At 39.0% G+C, this 23,833-nt stretch overlaps 1 protein-coding gene across 1 annotated transcript in view; it reads left to right on the plus strand.

The window, feature by feature from the left end:
• Positions 1-23,833, plus strand: part of LOC134531087 (muscarinic acetylcholine receptor DM1) — a 104,218-nt gene that overhangs the window by 12,845 nt on the left and 67,540 nt on the right. The window contains exon 4 of the mRNA XM_063366662.1: positions 13,589-13,871. Coding sequence (XP_063222732.1) covers positions 13,589-13,871 — 283 coding nt within the window. The remainder of the gene's footprint in view (positions 1-13,588; positions 13,872-23,833) is intronic.

Raw genomic sequence — 23,833 nt, forward strand, 5'->3', positions numbered from 1 at the left:
TGCATAGCTCAATTTCTCTGGAATGCGTTTAACTGCGTAGCTTAGCGTATAATGCAAACCAAAATCCTATAAAGTATGCTTTTTTATTTCCTCGTGAGCCATAAAGAGAGCGGGTTTTACTGGCGGTAGTCCCCGAAGAGGGGCTCACCTCTTCACTCGCGCCACGATATGAATATCTGCACGGTGTTTGAGGAGGAGGGGGGGGGTGAGAGAGAGGAGTGGGCCTTCCCAGAGCTGTACAGATAGCCGCGTCGCGTTGGAACGCCAGCACGTACAGCCTTGCTTATTGCCGCAATATCCCTGACTGTGACCCTCCTCCCTCCCTCCCTTTTCTATTTCCCTCTTCACAGGAGCCAATCCAATACCGCCGTCCCTCGGGCACTCTCATGTCTCCGTGGGTCCTTCCTTGAAGCACGGGGGACTCGCGCCGGAAGAGAATGTGTGAGGATCCATACCGCCGACTGCAGTCCGTAGCTGTCATGAAACAAACCCAAATGTCGGTTCCCCTTAATTTGCATCTGTTCTTTACCAAAATTATAACGATGTATTTCGTTGTAATCATAAAAAATAAAGAAGCCTAGATTTGAAATTATCTATTGGAAACTAAAACTTTACCACACTGATAGTATATTGTCCACAATCCTTTTTTATCACAATTTTTTTCTAGCCTCTGTGAACGCTGCCCACTGTGTATTAGGCCAGTATTCAAAGACACAAAAATATGGGTTTAGGATTGAATATGCTACACCAGCACCCTAACCGTATTCAACGATAGAACACGGTAAGTCCCTTATTTTAAGAGAATGTATTTTGGTGTCCTATCCATTGTTTATCTGTTGCTCAGATTCCGCGCATGGTTGATTTCGTCCAGATGGCGGACTCGCATCTGGCGCCATTAATACGTGTATAGTCACTTTTATGATCAGCAGGGAACTTACCAAGCTTGTTGGAGTGCCAAATGAACATTTATGATAGCGAAACTATTCTGGAATAACAATAAATAATTGCAAAATAAAAAGTACTTAAGAAAATTAGAAATGTTGTTATATTTTATGTGATGATGCTGCTATCTCTAGTATATTTTCCGTAACAATTGTATGGATAATTGTGAAACTTCTGCTAGAATGAATTTAAACCAGTTTCTAGCCTCGTGCAGGGCACCGTTTGTTAAAACGTTGCCAAATTGTTCCCTTACTGGGATTCTTTTGGACACGTTCTGGATTACGGCCCGTGAGATAGGTTACAGTTGTATCCGAACAAGACAGTGATTATTCGCTAACTTACCTGAATATTTTGGAACGCCTTATCTGTAAGCTGACAGCCAGAAACATTTATGAATGCAATTGGTAAAGTTGTAAATACGGACTTGCGTATGTCTCGTTACTGTCGCTGTTGTAAACTAATCACTGTTGGAACAGTACTACCGACGCTGTCGATTCACCCCTTTTAACACTTGTTAAATGTACAAAATAACTGTGTAAACGTATTTTTTTTGACTTGAGATACATATTGTAAAATATCAAGGAACCGAAATTTTCACATTACATTGTAATAATAGAAATGAAATTAAAATAAACACATGAAGTTTCGATATATTAATTTTTATTGAAGAGGAAAATAAAATGGGGAACAAACGTCGGCGGATCAGAAATAACATGCAGTAAAGTGAATTTAGGAGAATAATTAGGCAAAGGCTATTAGAATATATTTTCGTTTGTTGATGTCTTAAAAGAGTAAACACCAATTTCTTTGACCTGCCCATTAGATAACGGTTAACTTCGACGCTATGTGGCCTTTGCTTCAAGTGCAATAAAATAAACTAGTGCGATACGATATTCCTCCAGGCAATTAAAAATACTATGTTCTATAGATTTTTCCTAGATAGTGGTTGGTTCAGTTCCGTGGATGATGTGTGAAGACAACTGTAATCAAGCCGTTGACATAAGACAATAATTAAATTATTCTCACAATTTTTGCAAACAAATAAATATATGTATATTTTCCAGGTCCCTAATCAGAGCATGAGATGGAGTCAGGATATCAATCATACTATTATCATGGTATGTGTATAATTCTTGAGCCTTGCGTACCATTTATCATGTAGAACCCATCGTCGTACGCTAATGTAATTTTTTTTTACTCTAACCAAAATCAACTAGGAAAAATCGCTAATTGAAACGGATATGATATGATCACATATAAGAACTATAGACACCTATAATAATACATTTCTTTATCATTTGCGTGGATTTTTGTATTACTCTCTCAATAAATCAAGATTATATTATAAACGCCCTAATGTTGAGAAACACTGCTTCAATTTCAACTGCGCAAATTGTTTGTCTGTTGTTCTGGTTTGACGATTTCAGAGCTACCAAATTATTCCCATATCGTTGTAAGTCGTGTGAAGGTTACCAGAAATATCCGTATGGGAAAAGGGTGTCAGTAAAAAGTAAGCAAAATTGAAGAAGAAAAAAATTCAGGCCATAGAGGTAAAACGTCGGGGAGTACACGTGTGCAATATTTTCAGTAGTATATATCGGCCGGTCCGACGCCAGGCTTCTGGCTGTGGAGTCGGGGCTGATGCCCGCCATCTTATATCGTTACATCACGGTGGACCTCTTGAACGATCTTGACCTTTGACCTTGACCCCGGCGGCTATATTGGATCCGCCATTTTGTATTTCGCCATTTTGTTTTCTAGAACTTTCAGCCATTTTTAATTATTACATCACTTTTTCAATTTTCGTTACGGCTGCCATTTTGAAACTCCGTAATTCTTATCAGAAAAATTTGGATTTTTTTTTGAAAATCTATAAAAAAATTAATAAATCATTTTTAATAAAGTATTATTTAAAAAACGCACTTATGTCATGGGGCTCGGAGTCCTCGGTTCGACCCGGTCAAAAATAAAAATGGCGACCGATCCTTCCTCCATGGAAGCCACCGGCAGACTCACCTCCCACCACTAATGACTAGGTATATATATCGCCAGCTGCTATGATGTCATATCCACCATCTTGATTTCGTCTGCTGGAGGCCACCATCTTGTTTTCATCTGCTGGAGTGCATTGCCGCCATGTTTAATTTTTACCCAATATTGTGCAGTAAAAATTTATTATTACTGTGGCACCCTCTATCTTGAAATATCGATACCATCTTGGCAATTCGTATTTATTTATCTATAAATTGAGGAAAATTCCGAAATTCATTTTAAAAATCTGCAATTTATATACTGATTGATTCGATCGATTCATATCCTTTGTTCAATACTTGATCGATGCAAAAATAAAAATTTTAATAAAAATAATAACTTCAATAAATATGGTGGAAAGTCCTAAAGAAGCTCAAATTCCTCTACTACCAGCCTATAGTGAGCCGATTATGACATATTGACCATAATCTTTAAAATTCCTAATAATTAACCTAGAAATTCGGAAAAAATTCCAAAAATTATCAAAAAAGTCAGTTATGAATTTACTGATTAAATCGATGGATTCATGTTGTTACTTCTATCCTTGGTCGATGCAAAACGATAATTTAATTAAAAATACCACAAAAGTGACAGGTTCGAGAAATAAAACACAAATTCTTTTACAAACAAAAAATTTATTACATAAACTCTGCACTACTACATGCACAAAAAAAATATTACCAAAGTCTTTAGTATTTCTCGATTTCTGCATCAGCTACCCACGAATTAAAGCGAGTTCTTTACATGTCTTTAGATGTCTTTTCAGTTTATCAGGTCGACTCATTGGTACACCACATTTTTCACACAGAGAAGAATGATCGATTTCATTAAAAGGACAGTGTTATATTTCATGACTTTTGCACTTTGAATATTTGTAAATGTTTTGCCACAAAGTATACAGTTTGATTTTGATGAATGTTTAACCATCCTTTGCAAAACCAAACGTGCCTTTTCAGTTTTCAATTGTGTATAAACTGGCTACAACACCTGTTGCACTGATATTTAATGGTTGAGAGTTATTATTACAATTGTGTATTATATAATCACAAATGTTCTAATTTTTAATGTCACAGCACTCAGAGTTGGGTGATGGAACACCGCCAGTTTCTGCTTCCTTTATCGATGTCACTGGCACTGTTGACAACCATTGTAACACCGCTGAAATGTCAACCTTTGAAGTCTTAAAGGTTTTCTCCGCGGAAGATAATGCATTCATCGAAATCTCCTGCAGTTCTGGGAGAGTAAGTGTAACTGTTGACGCCGTTGCCATCGGGTTTTGCCCTTTTGATGGTATACCTTCCGTTCAGATCGATTTTAATAATGGTAATGTTGCCATCGATTTCTCAAGAATAGCCAGATACTGGACTATTATGTTAGACAAGTCTAACTATCCGATTCTCACAGCATCGCTACCAGAGGTGGACTGAGGGACTCATCGTATGGGCCTCACTTATATACTCACATTGGCTGGTTCAATACATGGGTCAAAACAACAACCATTTTCATTATGCTTGCACTTAACTTTCCCGGAGCATGTATCATGATATCAATTTAGGTTATTGAGACATGAAATTAATTTATTAAATTTTAGACACTGGAACATAAATCATTGAACATTATTCCAGCATCCAATTTTTTTCATGACGACGAGTATTTGAAGTTGTGGTTAATAAAGCATTACAGTATTTGCAGTGGTGCAATGAACGTTCGTGGCTCATTGAAGTCTCCAATGTTGCTGGCGAAACTTCAGCCGATGTAACAGCACCTGTTGTGTCCTCTTCAGCCGGTATCGGGATCTCCGACTCCATCAACGTCACTGCCAACTTGGTCTCCGGTGCTGATAATGAACTGTCTATCAAGGTCGACATTGGAACAGCAACTAAATCTCACGAAACTTATACTGATGAGAGCCGATCCGTACCGCACCGCGGTCAAAGGTGATCTGAGGGTCCTTTTATTTCCTTAACCTAACTAAAACTAAGTGTATTTGGGAGGGGTCCGGGTTAGGGAGGGACCTAAGTGCATCTCAGGCCGAAGCCTATACGCCTTAGTCATGCTGGGATTAGCCATGCAGGGAGAGGGTCGCATGCATCGTGTGCTAGGAGGGGATTGGCCAGCCATGGCAGCGATTGGTGCCATGACTAACTCCCCTCACTCTTAACTCTAGACTAAACTACTAGATAAGTTGGGCCCAGGTAAAACCTGCATAGACACAACTACAACTTGTTCAATTTTTTAAGGTTAAACCGCAGGTACCTTGAAACTCTAGAAATATAAACACTCATGTTCAAATTTTACAAATTTATTAAAAAAATACAACACATTAGTTAAGGCATTAAGCATTTTCGTCAGCAAAGTCTTTAATGCTGCACGGACTGCCATGTAAATTTGTGCTGTCTAGTTGACTCCAATTCCAACTGGTTCGCAGGTCGCGGGCTCAGGAATACAGGTTTCCGACTGGACATCTTCGCCAACGACTGCTTCGGTGATACATGGACGACGACATCTGTTAACACGGCGGCGAATTGGCTTTGCCTCGGTGCATGTTGAGACAGGTTCACTGACTGAACTACGACGAGACATCGTTTGGGTGCCAGTGTAGGTGCATCGCAGGTCGCAACTTGTTGCTACAGTTTTATGTTGCACGTGCAGACTAGGCGACTACCCCGTCCATGCTGGCTGGAAGGATTGCGTGCGGTCTCATGTGATAGACGGCACAGTTTCCAGGTTCACAGCCATCTAGAAACTAGCTGAGTCGGTACGTAGGGCACAGGAAAGTGCTAAAACAGCCAGTGCTGAGCGCCTCCATCACAGGTTTCCGTATATGTGCGCAGATACCCGGCACCCCAGTAACTGTACTCGACACTGCTGAAGCTAGGTTGATGAAACGAAAACATCTTCTTGCAGGTCGGACGACAATTGAAGGCACAAATGGTTGCACGGCTTTTATATATTCAGGCTCTTTCTCCCACTGTGAGAACCTTTTCCGCAGAAGCTGTGAGTTTGTACAGGCACAAATTCGTTCAAACGTGTCGTGTAGCTGCATGCAATACATCGCACTAAGCATGCGAAGGTAAGGACAGCAGTAGTCGGTCTACAGATCCACAATATCAACTAGTGCTTCACACAACTCGCTCAGCCATTTCTTCTGCTTAGGTCCGACGACATAAATGATGTCACGTGGATTTTGCAGTAGCATATCGTCTAGAGTGTTTTTCATCATTTGATCGTATCGGATTTTATCTTGGTTTCACTCCAGGCCATGGTAGTATTTGCATAGCAATTCGTTTGAGAGTTTACTTTTTTCGTTCAATAATTTCCAGGGATAAAAGATGCGTGTTTCAGTCTTGCCGTCGTCCTCGTAGGTAACGCCAATCTCCTTGAGAACGAATCCATGATGGCTCTGGAAACCTTGCAGGCTGCAATACTTCTTGCCGTTAGCAATGCAATTAATATCGCAAACGAAACAGTATTTATGACAGAAATTTCACACCCTTGTCTAGGCAATTGTACGATACAAGGGGATTGTGGACGATCAGACAAAAGCACAGGTGTTTAATGGAATATCTCAATCCTACAGTCCTACAGTCGATGATGTTTGAATTTATTCTATCATCTGGTTTGGAAATGCCAAACACCATCAACTATCCAATTGATACGCTGACTATGAGGCAAGCCAGGATAAGTTTCCAGGCTCCAGGATCGGAATGGCACATCGAAGTTCTTGCCATTTTCTATGTTCTTCAACATATTGACTCGTTCAACGGTGCTCACTTGGATGTGGGGCAGCATCCACTCGATAGACTGTAGTGTTAGCGAGACATCTTGAGGGTTTTCTGCAGCGGCGACAATTGCATTAATGTGCGTGTTGGCTAGAAGCAGTTCGAGCTCTTGTTTCGAATTAGCCTAATGATTATATGCTCGTAGTCTTCAGAGAATCCAAGCAGTATTGACAGAGGAACACAAACTTCGAACTTTCCTTTGGCATTAATAGGAAGTTATATTCATCCTCGAGAGCCCAACCAGCCATCTATGCAGCAGACAGTTTTTTTTTTTTTTGCGTGAGCGAAAGGTGATTTTTCATAGCAGATGTTATGCCTAATCTCTCGTTTGGTCTTCCTCAACGCCATTGAGTACATATGTAATGCGCTCGATTAGGTGAAGAATACCATTGCAGAATATTGTCGTCGTTGTCGGATGCATGCCATCTTCTTTTGTCAGCGTACCTCTTATACGTAGAAATGACTGCGAAGGTAAGGTACAGATATCCTGGTGCTCTACAGCAATGCGTACTTCTGAAGGTAGTACATATGGTCCGAGTAGGAAAGGTTGGTACTCGTGCAGTTATATATTCGTAATGATGTCATCAAAAATAACCGGATCTTCCGCGTTCAGGATTACGTCTTCTATATTTATTCGGCACCTTTCCAATACTAAGAAGAATCTTTATGCTGGCAGGTATTAATTTACCGATGTCTAGTAGAGAACTGATATTTTCAACGCAAATGTGTTTTCTTTTATAACTGTTCAGTGTCACAAACTTTATGCCCATCGCTTCAAGTGCAGACCTAATGTAATTTCTTCGTCTTGAAAATTCACCAAGCATCCTCGCTGGTCAACTATTCTGACAGTGACTTCAAGTGCGCACTTCACGACGACTGGAACTTTGTGGCACTTCAACCAGTTTATATCCTGGCGGGACCATTGGCAAAAGGCAAAAACTCTTGCAACAGGTTTTTTAGTCTTCTGTTGAGATACATTCAAAATACCAAATTATAGTTTATTCTTATGACATTAACAGGAAATATGTTTACTACACGTGTAGATTCATAAGTTCTTCCTGCACCATATACCTTTGGTTCAATTCCGAGCATCGTTGTTATGATCCCAGGTTTCGTAAAGTCAACATATTCACCTCATGTAAAAATGCTTTTTTGAGTGTTTGTATTTCCACGCAGTTGAAAGTCTTCATCCTGTGGTAACCTTTTTCTGATGTAATTTGCAATGTCGTCAATTTCGTAAGAGCCAACAAGTAACTGTATTTCTTGAGTGGTCACTTTTCAGGAAGCAGATCTTGCAATTTTCTTAATCGATATTCGGTATGGCATTATATAATCGAAAATCTACGAGTCCGATACACCATTCATCGTCAAAATCCAGGGGCGAGAAATGGACTGCCCCCAGCTCTGATGCGTGACCTGTCAGCGTAAGTTTTATCGACATTACTGATTCGTTTTAATATCTTTACAGTTATTTTATAAGCAAAAACGTTTTTGTTAGCTACATATTTTTAGTTAAAAAGCATAGGTACGAGTGACTGCAGTTCATTCGGTTAGGCATATGTTCGGTTTCGTAATTGTAGAACAATGTAGTGGTCCGGCCCAGGTACCGTCTAAGTTTTGGCGGAGGTCTTAGATTTCCTAAACTGTCGTAGTACTCGGCCATTTTTCCAGACTTTATGTACGCTACTCAGTGCGTGCCACGACATGCAGACACATCTAAATTAATAATGGCACACTCACGAGTCTTTGACTTTCTGGGTAATGTGTCTCGCATAAACACTCCTCAGAAATTTGGTATTTTCAGTTTTCGAGCGTACTTAATAATATCTACATCGGTGACCGGACATTTTGGCAGAGAACTTAAGATTTTTTCACACTTTTTTCTCATTCCTCGTCCTAATTTGTGAGGTTGTAAGTAAATTCCTGCACCATTGTTTTTTAACGATTGTAATGGCTTCCATGCTGGCATTGTGTCGTTGTACTACCTTTTAACTGCATGCGCTCATTCTTCGACTGCCGACACTATATTGGTCATCACACCGATGAGGCCACCGAGAGAACCCAATGTAGCAAAAGTAATGGAAGAAATCCTCCAATAATCTTCTTGTCGAGAGGCTGTATTTTCTTCTTGGCTTTTAAAATGTCTGCGCTTGGTTTTGCGTCAATTTGTTTTGACTTGTTGGAGATCGCTCGACCAACACCTTTTCTAATTTCGTCTTGGCCTTCATGGTTTTGGATACGCCCCATTCCGCGATTTTTTTTCTAGTCCTGCTTTCAACGATTTACTTAAATCTTAAGCTTTCTGTGCAAATATCTCGTCGGCTCAGTGCCTTGATTCCATATCCTTGCTGAGGGAATAGGCAATATCATGCTACTTGCACTTTTCACCAAGATAATTAATGCCAATGTCACCACAAGCTAATCGTTTGGCTTGTTTCGTTCCTGGATCACAGAACCTGTACACGGTAATGTGTAGCTCGAAAGGAGATTGTTTATCAGCGAGTTCACAAGTCCTGTACCGATGTGTTTTTTGTTCTTATCTCTTCTAGTCATTACGCACAAATGAGCTGAAAGTATAAATGTGTTTTCTTGTATACAATTTTGTTTGTACAATGCAAGTCGTCAAGTAAGAAGAGTGTTTTCCCGTGAATATTACGCAAGATGTACGCGAATCGCTGCATGGCTTGTTATTGCCTTCTACTGTATGATGCATATTGGCAGGTACGTACAACTGATGAAAAACATACGTTCTACTGAGTTTGCTGGAAGAACCAAATGTTCTTAGGTTCGAAAATGTGTACCTCTATTCCAAGTCTCTGTGACAGCCAAAGTACCAGCGTCTGGCTATGGTTCTACGATAGGTTGAAGGCATTGAGTATTTCCCATTTGATGATAATGCAGTGTGGTGTCTCCACACAAAGCAAAAACCAATTCTGTATGTTTTCGACGATGTAATGTGCGAGAAGCAAGGAATAATACAAGAGTACTTTTCCATGGATAGACACGCCAAATTAGACTGCATTTACCTGTGTAAGATTATATTCCAAAACATCTCCTACAGGACAACATGAGTATCCTAGTACTTTTCCGTATGGACTCGCTTAATTTATGTCACGCTTATGACGATCATGTAAACACCAACATTATTTTCCAGGAATTCAAAGACATGTTGTATGTATGTGTGTATATATATATATATATATATATATATATATATATATATATATGAGTCCGATTGAGAAGAAGAGGACTTTACGAGTACAGAGTCTATGCATAATAAATAATTACGGAAAAGAGGACACCAAGTTAATGCAATAGTCCAGCAATACCTGATATCTTTCACGAGTCCGAATAATGTCACGATTTATGGAGTGTTCAGAAAACATAATAAGTAGTTCCTTGGTACTGAAGAGATACACTTTTTACCAAGAAATATTGTGTGCGTAGAAGAGTTCAAAATACACGGGACTCTGGGTCTGTACGTATAGCTGTTTCGCTGGGAGCTTAAAGTCTATTCTTAAGAAGATTTACAAGAGTACAAAACACTGCTAGAGGTAACCAATGCACATTATCGCGATAACGATCCGGAAAGTGGCATATATGAAGATGAAGATCATGAAAAAATTGACATTCTCGCTAATCTCTTCAGTTAACTAGCAGTGCATGGTGAAGGTTCAAAAAAGCTAGAAAGTGGTCGTAAATTTGACTATGTGTATTGGGACGACCCTAATGAATTAGTTGATCGTCTTAGACTTTTACATGCTTCGCTTAGTACAGGAAACTATTCGTACATCAACGAAATAATCTCCATACTCGAGTAAATGAGGGAAGCCCGCTACATGCATTGATTCTAATCGGAATCGCTTGCGAACTTCATGCTCCTGTAAGACGAAAATACCTTCGTCACAAAGTCATAGTTCATGGAATTAATTATTTATTCCAAATAGAACTTGTTGAGATGATACAATATTCCCGATTGAATAACGGTTGCAAGAACATTTTAACGGTCATCGATGTGTATAGCAATTTCGCTTGGACCAGACCTGTGAAATCGAAGACTGCAACCGACGTACCCAAGGACATGGCCAATATTTTGCGTGATGGTCATGTACCGTCGCAACTGCAAATTTATCTTGATAAATAATACTACAATGCGGCCTTCAAGGCTTTGATGAAGAAGTATGGCAGCAAATACTGTTGTACATTTATTAAAGTCAAAGCCTCCGTTGTCGAAGGTTTTAACAGAACTTTGCGCACCAATATGTAGCGACGGTTCGCGGCTAACGGAAATTACAAGTAACTTGATATCTTGCCGAAACTAATAAGTGAATACAATTCCACAGTGTATTCAAACACGAAAATGAAGCCTAAAGACGTAAAGGATGATCACTTGCTTCGTACAGTGTTTTCTAACACAAATAAGAAAGAACCACGAAAGCGTTAATCTAACGTCGGTGAAATTGTGCGAATCTCCAAGCAGATAGGCATCTTCTAGAAATGTTTCACTGTGAATTGGAGTTCCGAAATTTTCAGTGTGACACATGTTTGTGAATCGGAGCCTAGGACCTAATATTTCGAATATTGGGACCATAAGCCTATTCGTGGCGGCTTCTATTCGGAAGTGATTCAGCGTACGATGTGTTCCGATACGTACTTGGTGGAGAAGATTATCAAAAGAAGATATTATCTATCCTATGTCAAATATTGGGGCTTCCCAACTCGCTTTAATTCGTGGGTAGCAGATGCAAACATCGAGAAACACTAAAAACTTGAGTAAATTGCTTTTTTTGTAGGGCCTACTTGTAGTAGTGTAGAATTTATGTAATTAATTTATGTGTGTAAAAGAACTTGTGTTTTATTTCTCCAACCAGTCACTTTATGTATTTTTCATTAAATTACCTTTTTAGTATTGGCTACGGATTGAAGCAACAACAGGAATCCATCGATTCAATCAGTAAATTAATCAATGATGTTTTTGATAATTTTGGAATTTTCCAGAATTTCTAGGTTAATTATTAAGAATTGTCAAATTGGTGGTCAATATGTCATCATCGGCTTACTAGAGGCTGTTAATAGAAGAATTTAAGCTTATGTTAGGACTTTCCACCATATTTATTTAAATTATAGTTTTTTACATAAAATTAAAAAGAAATATTATCAATCAAGTATCGAATAAATGGTAGGAACCGTTCGAATCAATCAGTATATCAATTGCTGATTTTTAATGATTTTTGGAATTATTCCGAATTTATAGCTAAATAATTTTGAAATTCCAAAATGGCATCCAAATTTCAAGATGGTGGGCACCACAGTAATAATAAAAGAATACTGCACTCTAGTGGCTAAAAATTAAATTAACATGTCAGCAGAGCACTCCAGCAGAAGAAATCAAGATGGCGGATGTGACATCATACTAGCTGGCTATATATATATATATATATATATATATTGTCATTAGTAGTAGGAGGTCACTCTGCCGGCGGCTTCCACGGAGGAAGTATTGTTCGCCATTTTTATTTTTGCCCTCACCAGGTTCAAACCGAGGACTCCGAACCTCATGACATAAGTGCGTTTTTAAAAATAATATTTTATAAAGTTTAATCTATTAAAACTTTATACATTTAAAAAAAATCCTAACTTTTCTGATAATAATTATGGAGTTTCAAGATGGCAACCATATCAAAAAATTTAACAGTGATGTCATAATTCAAAATGGCGGAATACAAGATGGCAGATCCTAACATGTGGTCAGAATAAAGTTCAAGGTACAAGGTCAAGGTCATCCAATATGGCTGCCGTGATGTCACAATCCAAGATATCGGACATCGGCTCCGGCTCCACAGCCAGAAGCCTGCCGCTGGAATAGCCAATATATGCTACTGTTTGTCATGGTAATAATGAAGTTAATATCAATTGGAAACCCATTTTTGTTGTATTGATGTTTAATGCTAATTACTTGTATATGTCTTTGTTTAGCAATATTCTCTTCGTGGTAGCGTTTTTACGATTATTCCTAAAGATTTCTTTTCCCGTTATAAAACTGACAAATAGCATCAGCATTCATATAACTACGGCTTATTTTGCTAGCCAGAGTGGCTTCAACTTAAGAGTGAATTTCCCGTTCTATTGATTTATTTTTCTTTTTCCCACAATCAAACTTGTAGACATTTTGCAGGTCGAATATCAATAAACTGTAAAAAAATACGTTGCGTAAACTTTTTGCATAATTAACTGTCAAACATATTTTTTTTTACATTTTTGTACGGTATTGATAAGGAAAACAAAATGGAAAAAAATAATTGACAATGTTTGGGTTTAAAGGCAATGCTAAAGGCTTCTGACGGTATGACTTAAAAAAATTTCGGTAAGAATTTATTAAATTTGACTAAGCCTTTTAAAATCATAAACATTCTGATAATTATGAAAGGCCTTAACTTTTTCTATAATAAATTAAACTATAACACATATCAGTCAGTAAAAATTACTTTAAATATAAAAAGTTCAGGTTTTATATTCCCTTTCATTCTCCTTTTCCATAAAGCACAAAAAAGTTAAAAATGCCACATAACCAGCTAATTATGCAGAAAGTATGTGATGTATTATATATATTTTTTTAGTAATGTGAAAATTAAGCCAATCAAGTTTAACCATTATGAACGTAAATATATAAAAAAAATATCTGAAATGGTTCATACACACTTAAAAACCGAAACCCACTACAATGACTGATAACCTCTATGCTGTATGTGTCTTTACCACGGTCAGAGTACAGTTGGCTGAATGACGGTACCTGTGGACGGAGCAAGCAGAGGACATGAGCCACGCTGTTGCAGGCTGCGCGTGGGGCATCTCGCTGCTGCTGTGGCCGCCGTGGATATACTCGTGGCCTTACATCGAGGGCGAGCGAACCGTCCCCGACGACGAGTGCTACATACAGTTCATCGAGACCAACCACTACATCACGTTCGGCACTGCCATCGCCGCCTTCTATGTGCCCGTGTCCGTCATGTGCATCCTCTACTGGCGCATCTGGCGCGAGACGGAGAAGAGGCAGAAGGACCTGCCCAACCTGCAGGCGGCGGGCAAGAAGGACAGCAGCAAGCGGTCCAACTCCAGGTAGTCAGTAGCATTGCCTGTACTGCAGCACTGCCCACTGCCAAGCTTTCCAGCTCCAGGTAGACAGTAGCATTGCCTGTACTGCAGCACTGCACACTGCCAAGCTTTCCAGCTCAAGGTAGACAGTAGCATTGCCTGTACTGCCGCACTGCCCAGTCATTTCGTCCAACAACAGGTGGTAGCATTCTCTGTACTTGGGGAACAAGATATTTCATGTTGAATTTTACATTCAATTTTATTTTTTGTTTCCTTTACGCGCTTAACGTTCATTTTGCTCCTCACTGCCTGTAAGTTCTCTATTCAGACGTATCTTCATGTGACTGTCGGTTTTATCTCAGCTTCTAGACCTTTAAAACTTTTTTCCGTTGACTTTAACGTCTGAAAGACGTGGAATTCTATCAGTGACCTTATAAAAGTTTTCATATCCTATGAATGTTGACTGTTACATTGTTTAAATTATTTTAGCTAGTATATTGTCATCACTACCCTCTGAAAATTTTACAATCGCTACTTTACCTGTGCTACCATAGTGCGAGGCATTTCCTCCTTTTAAACGACCATACAACTGGGTTTGCGTAAGCATGAGTCAGTCATACATTCCAACTATGTAAATTACTGAGTTACTGTGATTTACGACATGCCATAGTAATTTTACTCAGTCAAGAATTGCCAATTTCTGACAATATAGAAGTCAAAGTATTCAGTCATACTAAAGAGACACACATCAGCATACTTCAAGGGAACTTGAGAAGGAACCAGCTTTATTATTTGGATATAATCTGTCACTACATTTGGCTGGAGTGATTTTGGGTAGCTTTATTAAGATAAAATAAAGAATACTCACTTGGTATTGAAACGCGGTTTTTTCAAAATTGGTAGTTCAGGTTTGCCCACTGTATCACCTCTCAAGACTGAATCTGCATGGCCACTTAGGTTATATACTTTGAACTACAGGTATCAGTAAGACATTTTCTTGTGAATTTCCATAAACTCTTGTGGCTGGAACACGTAAGTTTGTCTTGTTTCGTGCTCCTGGCTCCAGGCGGCAGATGTTCTTCCCTTATCTCAGCCCTCCGCTTGCTACTGGGGATAAGTTCTTTAACCACAGCCCGTCTGCAGCCAAGAGGAGACATGACAGTTCGAATAACTTTCTTGAAGACAGATGACGTCTGCAGTCGGCGACGAACAGGGCGCCAAGTCGACAGTCCTAGTGTGCAACCCTTTCCGCTCCTGTGTGAACTACCGAGAAGCTGAAACAGGGCGAGTCAGTGTATGGGAAGAGCGAAGTTCTCAACAAGTATCGCAGCAAGGGACCTTGTTCTTTGAGGAAAGTACTCTCTACAGTTACGACTCGGTGGAGTAGGAGTCACCGTGCCTGGCCTCCATTGCTGGGGTCGTGGTATCGGGCTCCGCTTCTGGCATGGGTGATTTCAGTATCATTACAAATAATATGTACTCAAGCTAAGGTTGGATCAAATGGGAGTCACTCGTCTTTTCACCTCCCTATTGTTTAAGCTTTGATAGAGAATTTCCAATGTTGAAGCTCATTCGTAAATTAGTTAGTTTATCCTTAGTTAATAGAGTCCTGAACAATCGCGTTCTCATTATGAGACCGTCTTAATTTAACACAGTTATACATTTGAGTCTTTGACGCGCACTGAAACGCAGGAAGCCAATAAGAAAATGATTAAAATCCACATGAACCAACAATATGCGATCCGAACAGAAGATAGAATGTTGCAGCAGACAATGAATGCAAATACTGTTTTTTTTTTAATTATTTTTAAAAGTGCGCGGAGCCTAGTATCGTACCCGGTAATAATAAAACTAATGCAGGTGATTTATTTCACATATTAAGTAACGACATGTGCGTTTCTGACTTTAGATTTTTAGAGAAAGTAAATGTCGTTTGTGGCTCAGTTGATTGTAATAAAGAAGTCTTGCATCACAGAAAGAGAGTAAACTAAAAAAAAGTCTATGTGTCCCTAAAATTTACTGATATTAAATAATTCAAAGTCATAGGTGGGCACAACACATGTTTTCTTTCCCATTGGTTTATTTCTTAACGAGAATATTTTTATCCTTGTTAGTTGGCACTATCTGGTTCGCTTACTTCTCTTCTAGCTGGGCACCATTGGCTCCCGGTCGTAGAGGGGCGTGTCCGAATAACTGCGGTCCAATCATGAACACAATACGAGAGTGTAAATGTTTTCATTCTAACTTGTGAATTAATAAATTCGTGAAAATTCCGTATCTCTAATCATGGATTTCTAAACTACTCGTTAGTTTGCGCAACGTAGACCAGAAAAATGGGTAGTGCTAAAAGGAAACCGTTTCGACACCATTCCCGACACTGAGAGGGCCACGACGTAGCTGCTGAAGGCCCTTCCGAAAAACCTTCCAGAAATGTTTCCAATCATGGAATCATCACTGGGATGAGTGCACGTCCCTAGCCAAGGGGAGTATTTAGAATGAGATTAGTTCCAATTTGATGTAAGCTTATTACTTTGTTCATAATAAGAATATTCACTTTATTTTTCTATCAGACCTCGTAAATGTCTAGCCTGCGGCTGGTTCATGGTTGTGGTGTTGGTGTTGATTTCCGCCATCTTGTATTGTGACGTACGTCACAGCGGCCATATTGGATGACAATGAAGTTGACTTTTGACATTGAACTTGACCTTCCTATAATGTGCTAAAAGGCGCCGATTTGACCCAAAATGTGCCAAGATGACTCAAAATTGACCATTTTAAAAAAAAGCTACATCAAAATATCTCAAAACTTATAAGATTCTGAAATTTCTCATCATAAATTTAAAAATTTTAAAATTTTAATTTCCTAAATTGATTTTTATCTTTTAAAAAAACTTAATGTCCCCAATTGTATTTAAATTCCCCATTTACTAGACGTCAGTAACCCATTGGGGATATTTAACCTTGATCTTTGATCTTACCCTTGGACCTTAGCCTTAAACAAGGCTTCCATCTTGTATACAGCCATCTTGGATTCTAGAAAGTTCCATAATTTTAAAATTCATCATTTTGGCTCATGAAATCACAGCCGCTATTTTGTATTCTAGAAATTTCCGACAATTTTTATTGTATAACTTTCCACCATTTTTTATTCCGGCCATCTTCTATTCAGCCATTTTGAATTATGGTGTCACGTCTTCCATATGAATATCTATAAATATTATCTAAAAAATCGTATAAAATTTTCAGTATTTATAAAAAATTATATAATTATTATTTGAATAATATTAAAATAAAAAATTACGTACGTCATTGAACTTGAAGTCTTCAGTTTGAACTCGGTAAGGGCAAAATTAAATATCCTTCCTCATGGTGGCTACTGAAAGACTGACCCCACCACTGATGCTGAGGAAAATAATTTATGCCAATCAGTATGATGTCATGGCGTCCATATTCGATCCGTCATATTGTTTTTGTATCGTTTCAGATTGCCTCGAGCCTGCCTAGTTTGATTACGTGCTCGGTATGCATCCTGCCTGTCTCGACTTATACCTGGCTTCAATCTTCCATGACTTGGGCCACGTGACCGGCCTGCATCGTACCTAGCTTGCCTTGTGCCTTGCTTGCTTTATGCGCTGAAAACCTCATGTCCTGCTTGCCTAATGTTTGGCTTGCCTCGTGGCCAGCTTGCCTCGCATTTGTTTTGCCTAGTGCTCGTCTTTGGTCACTAGTCAGAACTGAAACATGCCCTGCTTGCATTGACACGTTTGTAGCCCGACTACATACAGTTGTAGCCAGTTCCGGTGACTTTTTAATAACGTGGAGGATATCGCCCAGAATATATTTTAGCTTCTGCGACAAGTGTCAGAAGCATTCTGGGAGCTTATATTGAAATACAAAACTTAAATAGAAATTTACACTTCCCCATCAGCGAAAGTTAGTTTTCCATTTGAAATTGTATTTTCTTCTTGATATAGATCATGGCTTGTTTGAAAGCATGACAGGTATCGTAAAAGAACGCCTCGTGGTTTGGATATGCTTGGCCTCTAGGCTATGGTTGTAGTTGGCACACTTGTAATCATAAGGTGCGCAGTATGTGACCTTAATGGTAGGCATAGGGACATATTGTAACATATTTATTTAACCAGGCAGTTATCCCAAATATTTTTTTTGTAATGAATATTAATAAACTCGTCGAAAGGTAAAGGAAAAAAAATAATTTCAATAATGTTTTAAGCTTTGAATCCTTTAAGCACTGACTAAGATCGAACCAAGGATGGAAATAAATCAAATTGATAAATATATTAATATTAAAATTTGTTCAATGATTTTTAAAAATTGTTTCCATTTTGCTTTCAATATGGTGGTCAATATGACATAGTCGCCTACTGGAATCGAGTAGATGGATAATTCAAGTCGCTTTGGGTTTTTAAGCTAAGAAAATCTTTTTGTCTCATCGACCAAGGATATAACCAAGGACGGGAAACGATCGAATCAATATATTAATAAGTAATTTGTTATTATTTTTGAATTATTTTCCGAAATTTAAGGTAAGATTTTCAGTATGGCGGCCAAGATGACCGACAAAATGCAGATGCTATGACAAATGTCGATCTGATGATTGACACTGCTGCACTCTAGTGGGTAAAAAACAAACTAAGTTGGTTGTAGAACACTCTAATATACGAAAACAAGATGCTGATCCAATATGGCCTCAATATTTCATGCTGGTTGGCGTAATATATTTTCCTCCGCATTAATGGTGGGATCAGTCTTCCAGTAGCCACCATGGAGAAGGACTATTTAATTTTTCCCTTACTAGATTAAAACCGAATACTCCAAGGTCATGAAATAAGTTTTTTTATTAAAATATATTGAAATATTGTATTTGAACAGTTATTTATAGTTTTTAATTTCCCCCCCGAATATTTCGATAATAATAACGTGTGTGTAACATGGTGGACGTGATGGCATAATTCAAAATAGAGAAATCCAAGTTGGCGAAAAATTCTTAATACAATATGGTGATTGTGCCGTCATAATCCAAAATCATAGAATTCAAAAGGATGGAACTTTCTAGAATCCGAGGTGGCGTAATACACGAAGGCAGCCTTGTTCAAGACCAAGGTCAAAAGGTAAGGTCAATGGTGAAGATCAAAGGTCACCTTCGGTATACTGGCGGCTTGTAGGTGGATAAATTAAGCCGATATGGGAACCTTTTTTTTTTAACGAGATAAACATTTTGAGGAATTTATAATTCAGAATTTTTGCATTATTGTTGGTAAATTTTCCTTTGAATATATAAAGTTTTGGAATTTTAGATTTTGGAGATTTTATAGTGAAATTTGTTCCCAAAAGAAGTATATATATTGATACATTTTGGCGGATTTTGAGTTAACTCTGGCGAATTTGCCATGTTTTTAATTTTATGTTCAAGGTCAAAGACAAATGTGAAGGTCATTCAATTAGGCTAATATAGCGGTCACCATGAATCATCCACAGGATTGACAATTACATATTACTGAGGTACCTTGCGTATAAAAAGGGTTCTCTAATGATGTTTGTTTTAAAAATATGGTATAATACATGAAGGAAGATAATGTAGTTACTTCATGTTTGGCAAAGCATTAGCTGAAATACGTTGAAGGCAGCACGAGTGAATCTCGTACCTCGCAAGCTGTTCGATTCGCATGACCGTGTTCACAAAGCATGCTCCGCTTGCACTAGTGTGACCTGAGTTATCGCCTCCGAGAACGACCGCAGAACGAGCCGGGCGGTGACCGTCCAAAGGGACGCTTCTCGTGCCGCGTAAAGAGGGGGAGGGGGGGTGAAGGAGGAGGTAGCTGTGGGCTTGTAAACACCTTGATGATTGGCTCGTGTGTCACTGGCCGGCTGGTCGCGAAGGCAATAACTCCCGCCGGCAGCTGTCTCTTGTCCGGGGTCTGGCTGCAGACACGCCGTCAAAACAACTTCCTCTCCACAGGCCTCTGCGCGCCGCTGGGAGCAAACAAGGACATCGGGTATCCCTCACAGGCAGGGACGTAGCCAGGATTTTATTTTGGGGGGGGATTAAACATTTGGTTATTCACCCACTCCCCCTTTATGAAGCGGGGGGTCGCCCTCCCCCGGAAAAATTTGGATTTTTACGTGAAAAATGGTGCTATTTTAGAAGTTTTCATAATATAACATTGAATATTGTTCTGCTGTAAACATTATTGATTTTAAATATTAAAATAACACAAATTACAAACTCAACTCAGGTAAAAAAAAAACCTTCCACACATTTCGGGGGGGGATGGATCCCTATGATCCCCCCTCCTTCCCTACGCCCCTGCTCACAGGCATCATTCGAGGCTATTGCAATACTCCGTGGAGTATTTCGAGTGTAGAGAATATTCGGTAATCGCTCATACATAGGAAGGGACTAAAAAAAAAAAAAAAAAAAATCCCGGTTTTATTTCGCGATATGCTAGGATCCAAATACATTAAAAATTTTGCAGCTTCGACGACAGTTTGTCTGAAGGAATCTGAGCCTGTGAATAACACTCAAAGAAAAAAAGTATCGAATCACAAGCATCCCAGTTAACAGGTTTCGCGAGTCATTAGCCAATGCGAAAGTGTAATTTTCTCGAATACATAGAAAATCATGGAGTCTATTTTAGAGGTCATTAACACCACGATTTTTCCAGTTTCTATAGACTGCACGGTCTTCTCCACATTTGAACAAATGTAATTCGTTCATTGGCTGGTGACCTGTGAGACGTCTTCGCTGGTAATTCTCTGATTCAACACTTATCTGGGCGAGGATTTCTCATTGGTCCACAGCACTCCGCATGAACTGTGAGCAAATAGCGGATGCAGCACATTGGTATCAGTATTTCAAAATTAGCCAATGGCAAAACTAATACACGAATATTTACGGTAACTACTCATAATTAAGTTTGTTCACTCAGAGCGTCCAATATCAAAATAAACCGAAAGCTAATTGTAAATGACCTTAAAACAGTCCAAAGTGCATCAAACTGAAAATGTGTGAGCATCATAATTGTTTTAAATTTTTTTTCGTTTTCCGCCGGATTCCTCATACATCAATCCTGAAAGTTAGAGAAAAAATTGTTGGTGCAGTTGAAACACTGATCACTTCTTATTAAATTAATCACGATAATTTTGTTTTCCTAGGGTAGTTTGTGAAAATAATCGTACCCTATTTATGGAGCTTCGTCGTTTTACACAACACTTGGTACTTCCTAGCAACAATTGTTTTCATTCTCCCGAGAATATCATTACTTGCAGGGTGTTAGGCTGAACGGAGTGTGTGGACAGTGTATCTAATGGGTAGGCCATAATGCCATAAAAGGGTTTGGATTCTAGATTGTATCGAAATTAAACTCTTGAGAGTTTTCCTTCGCTAGTAAGGACCCAAATATTTCGCTTATATATTTGGCTAAACTCAACAGTCCTTTATTTTCTTGGACAGTTTTTGCTTATCTCTGACCTTTTTCACCGCATATTATTTAGTTGCTACTGTAAGTATAGACCGGAAAAATTCGCGGGTTCATTTCGCAATACGCTAGACTCCAAACTCGTTAACCTTCATGCTGCTTCAATGATTGAACCACCGTTTGCCTGAAGGACTCTGAGACATGAAAAACCTTCATCAAAAGAAGTATCGACTCACAAAAATTCCAGGTAACGCGTGTCACGAGTCAGAAGCCAAAAGGCAGATGTAATTTGTCCTAGTACATAGAGGATCGTGGAGTCTATCCTAGAGGTTATTAAAACCTCGACATTTTCCAGTCTCTGATTAGCAGTTGCTAGAGTAATATAGGAAATTAAGAAGTAACTGTGACTCAAACATTAAAAAAGTAGTTAGTACAAGTGTTTAAACTCTTCTTTGCAAACAAAAATTAAATCTTCGAATTTTTTTGAAAATTTAAGTGCTGCTAAATCAAAGAAAGTTGAGTAGCTAACGAAGAAACTGTTAAGTACACACTGAGAGTCTGGCTCTCGGCCAGGGAGACTGTTCGTAAGGTCCAGAAACACTCCAATTACTTAACCTGGAGATGTATCTGTCCTTTTAAAACTGCGTGTAATGTATTTATTTTATTATTTTAAAATACAAAATACAAAAACGTCCGCTCTTCATGCTTTTGCTCCTCTCGTGTCTTCGTGCACCATGGACAAATGCGAGCGACATATCGCAGCAGCTGCAATTAGCAACGAACCTTACAAGCCCGAGCCAGATGATGATGTCTCTGCTGTTGTGCCAATTACCTGCGTACTCTTCAGGCTCCAATTACCACTGAGTGAAAATTTGAGTGCTGGATGTACTCAAAACTGCTCCTAAAATAATAAAAAATTCAAATCACTGACAATGCATTATTTTTAAACCTGTATATTCTGGATAAAAAATTCAAAAATGTTACAAACATTTTATTTATGATACTTCACTATATCTTTAACTATTTTATCTTAAAAAAAATGGCGCGATTTAGCTCGACAACGATATCGGCGATCAGTCTATTTTCGTGTTAGCAGCTCTTCTTCCCGTTCTGGACTTTGATTGGTAATAACCCAAAAAATAAAACCGGAATGACTCACACGGTGGAGAGCTAGCTTCATCGCGCCAAAGCTAAACAAGTCGTTGCACTCTCCGGCTCGCGGTCAGTGTAGTGTGCGTGTGTGTGTGTGTGTGTGGTGGAGGGCGCAGGACGGCCGCTCGGGGTGACGCATGTGCTGTCCAGTGTCGACGACAGTGCTCGCTGTGGGGGTAGGGGGGGGGGGGAGCGAACACGACAGCAGGCCTCGTTGAGCCGCGACGGACATGAGCCATCCCGCGCAGAGGGTATCCGTGTCCACGCGTTCGCCAAACTAAGTGAATGAATTACACCCGCGGAAGCTGGGGTGGCCAACAATAGATAAATCACCACGCACTTTTTGTTATTCACGAATCAATAGAGAAGTGGAATCAATTGTTTTTTGTTTTTTTTCCCCGATTCACCTCTCTTGCACTTGTTGTCCTGCCACAAATATTTTAAACGGACATTTACGCAGTGTAATACAATTTGTGTAAAATGTCGCGTAAGTGATAATAATTACACACATTATATTACACTTTGTAAATATATGTTGAACAGGTTTGTGACAGAACCACGAATGCAAGGGATGCATCGTGCAGAAACGTCAGGAATATATAGGGACATGTATTTTTCGCGAAATAATCTAATCGCTCATTAGTTAGGGAAAGAATTTTTCGCGAAAAAAAAAAATCTGAACGCCCAATAGACTGCAACAACCGTACGAGCGGTTTCTTCTTTGTGATGGGCGGCCACCTGCAAGAAACTCCATTGCCTTATTTAACTCAGCCACTCAGGACTAATTTGGTTCCGCACTGAATTACTGTGATTGGTGTTGTATTAGTAGACGTATACATGAAAGAAACTCTCCCAATCTCGAAACACAGATGATGCTACAGTGTTTTAACTATCGCCTACTCTTGGAATCATTTCGCGAAAAAGACATGTCCCTACTCATAAGGTAAGCCTGCGCTAGCGAGTGTCCCTTTGTAAGTGACGGCCATCTGCAAGAAAAGCCATTCCTTATTTGATTTATTGGTCTGCTGACAGTAGACGTGTACCTGAAGGAAGCTCGACAAATCCTTAAACACAGACGATGATACAGTGCTTTAACTCTAGGATAATCTCAAAATCTTTTCCCAATAATACAAGCCCCTAGGAAAGTACGCAGACAGGCTTTTGTGAAGGAAGGGGTTCCAGTATACCCATAATATCATATTTTATGAATAATTTTTCTTTATAATTTAGTATTCAAATATTGTCACACTTAAATCTCAGGGAATAGTGTATTTTTATATATCCAACGTTTACACAGAAATTTAATTTAGGATTTTGCCTGACAAAAGAAAAACAAACATATTTTACTATAGTTTATAATATTTTTTATATTTTATTATTGGTTATGTAGTCAAT

The sequence above is a fragment of the Bacillus rossius genome, chromosome 1 (genome assembly GCF_032445375.1).
Source record: "Bacillus rossius redtenbacheri isolate Brsri chromosome 1, Brsri_v3, whole genome shotgun sequence".
Taxonomy (NCBI): Eukaryota; Metazoa; Arthropoda; class Insecta; order Phasmatodea; family Bacillidae; genus Bacillus; species Bacillus rossius.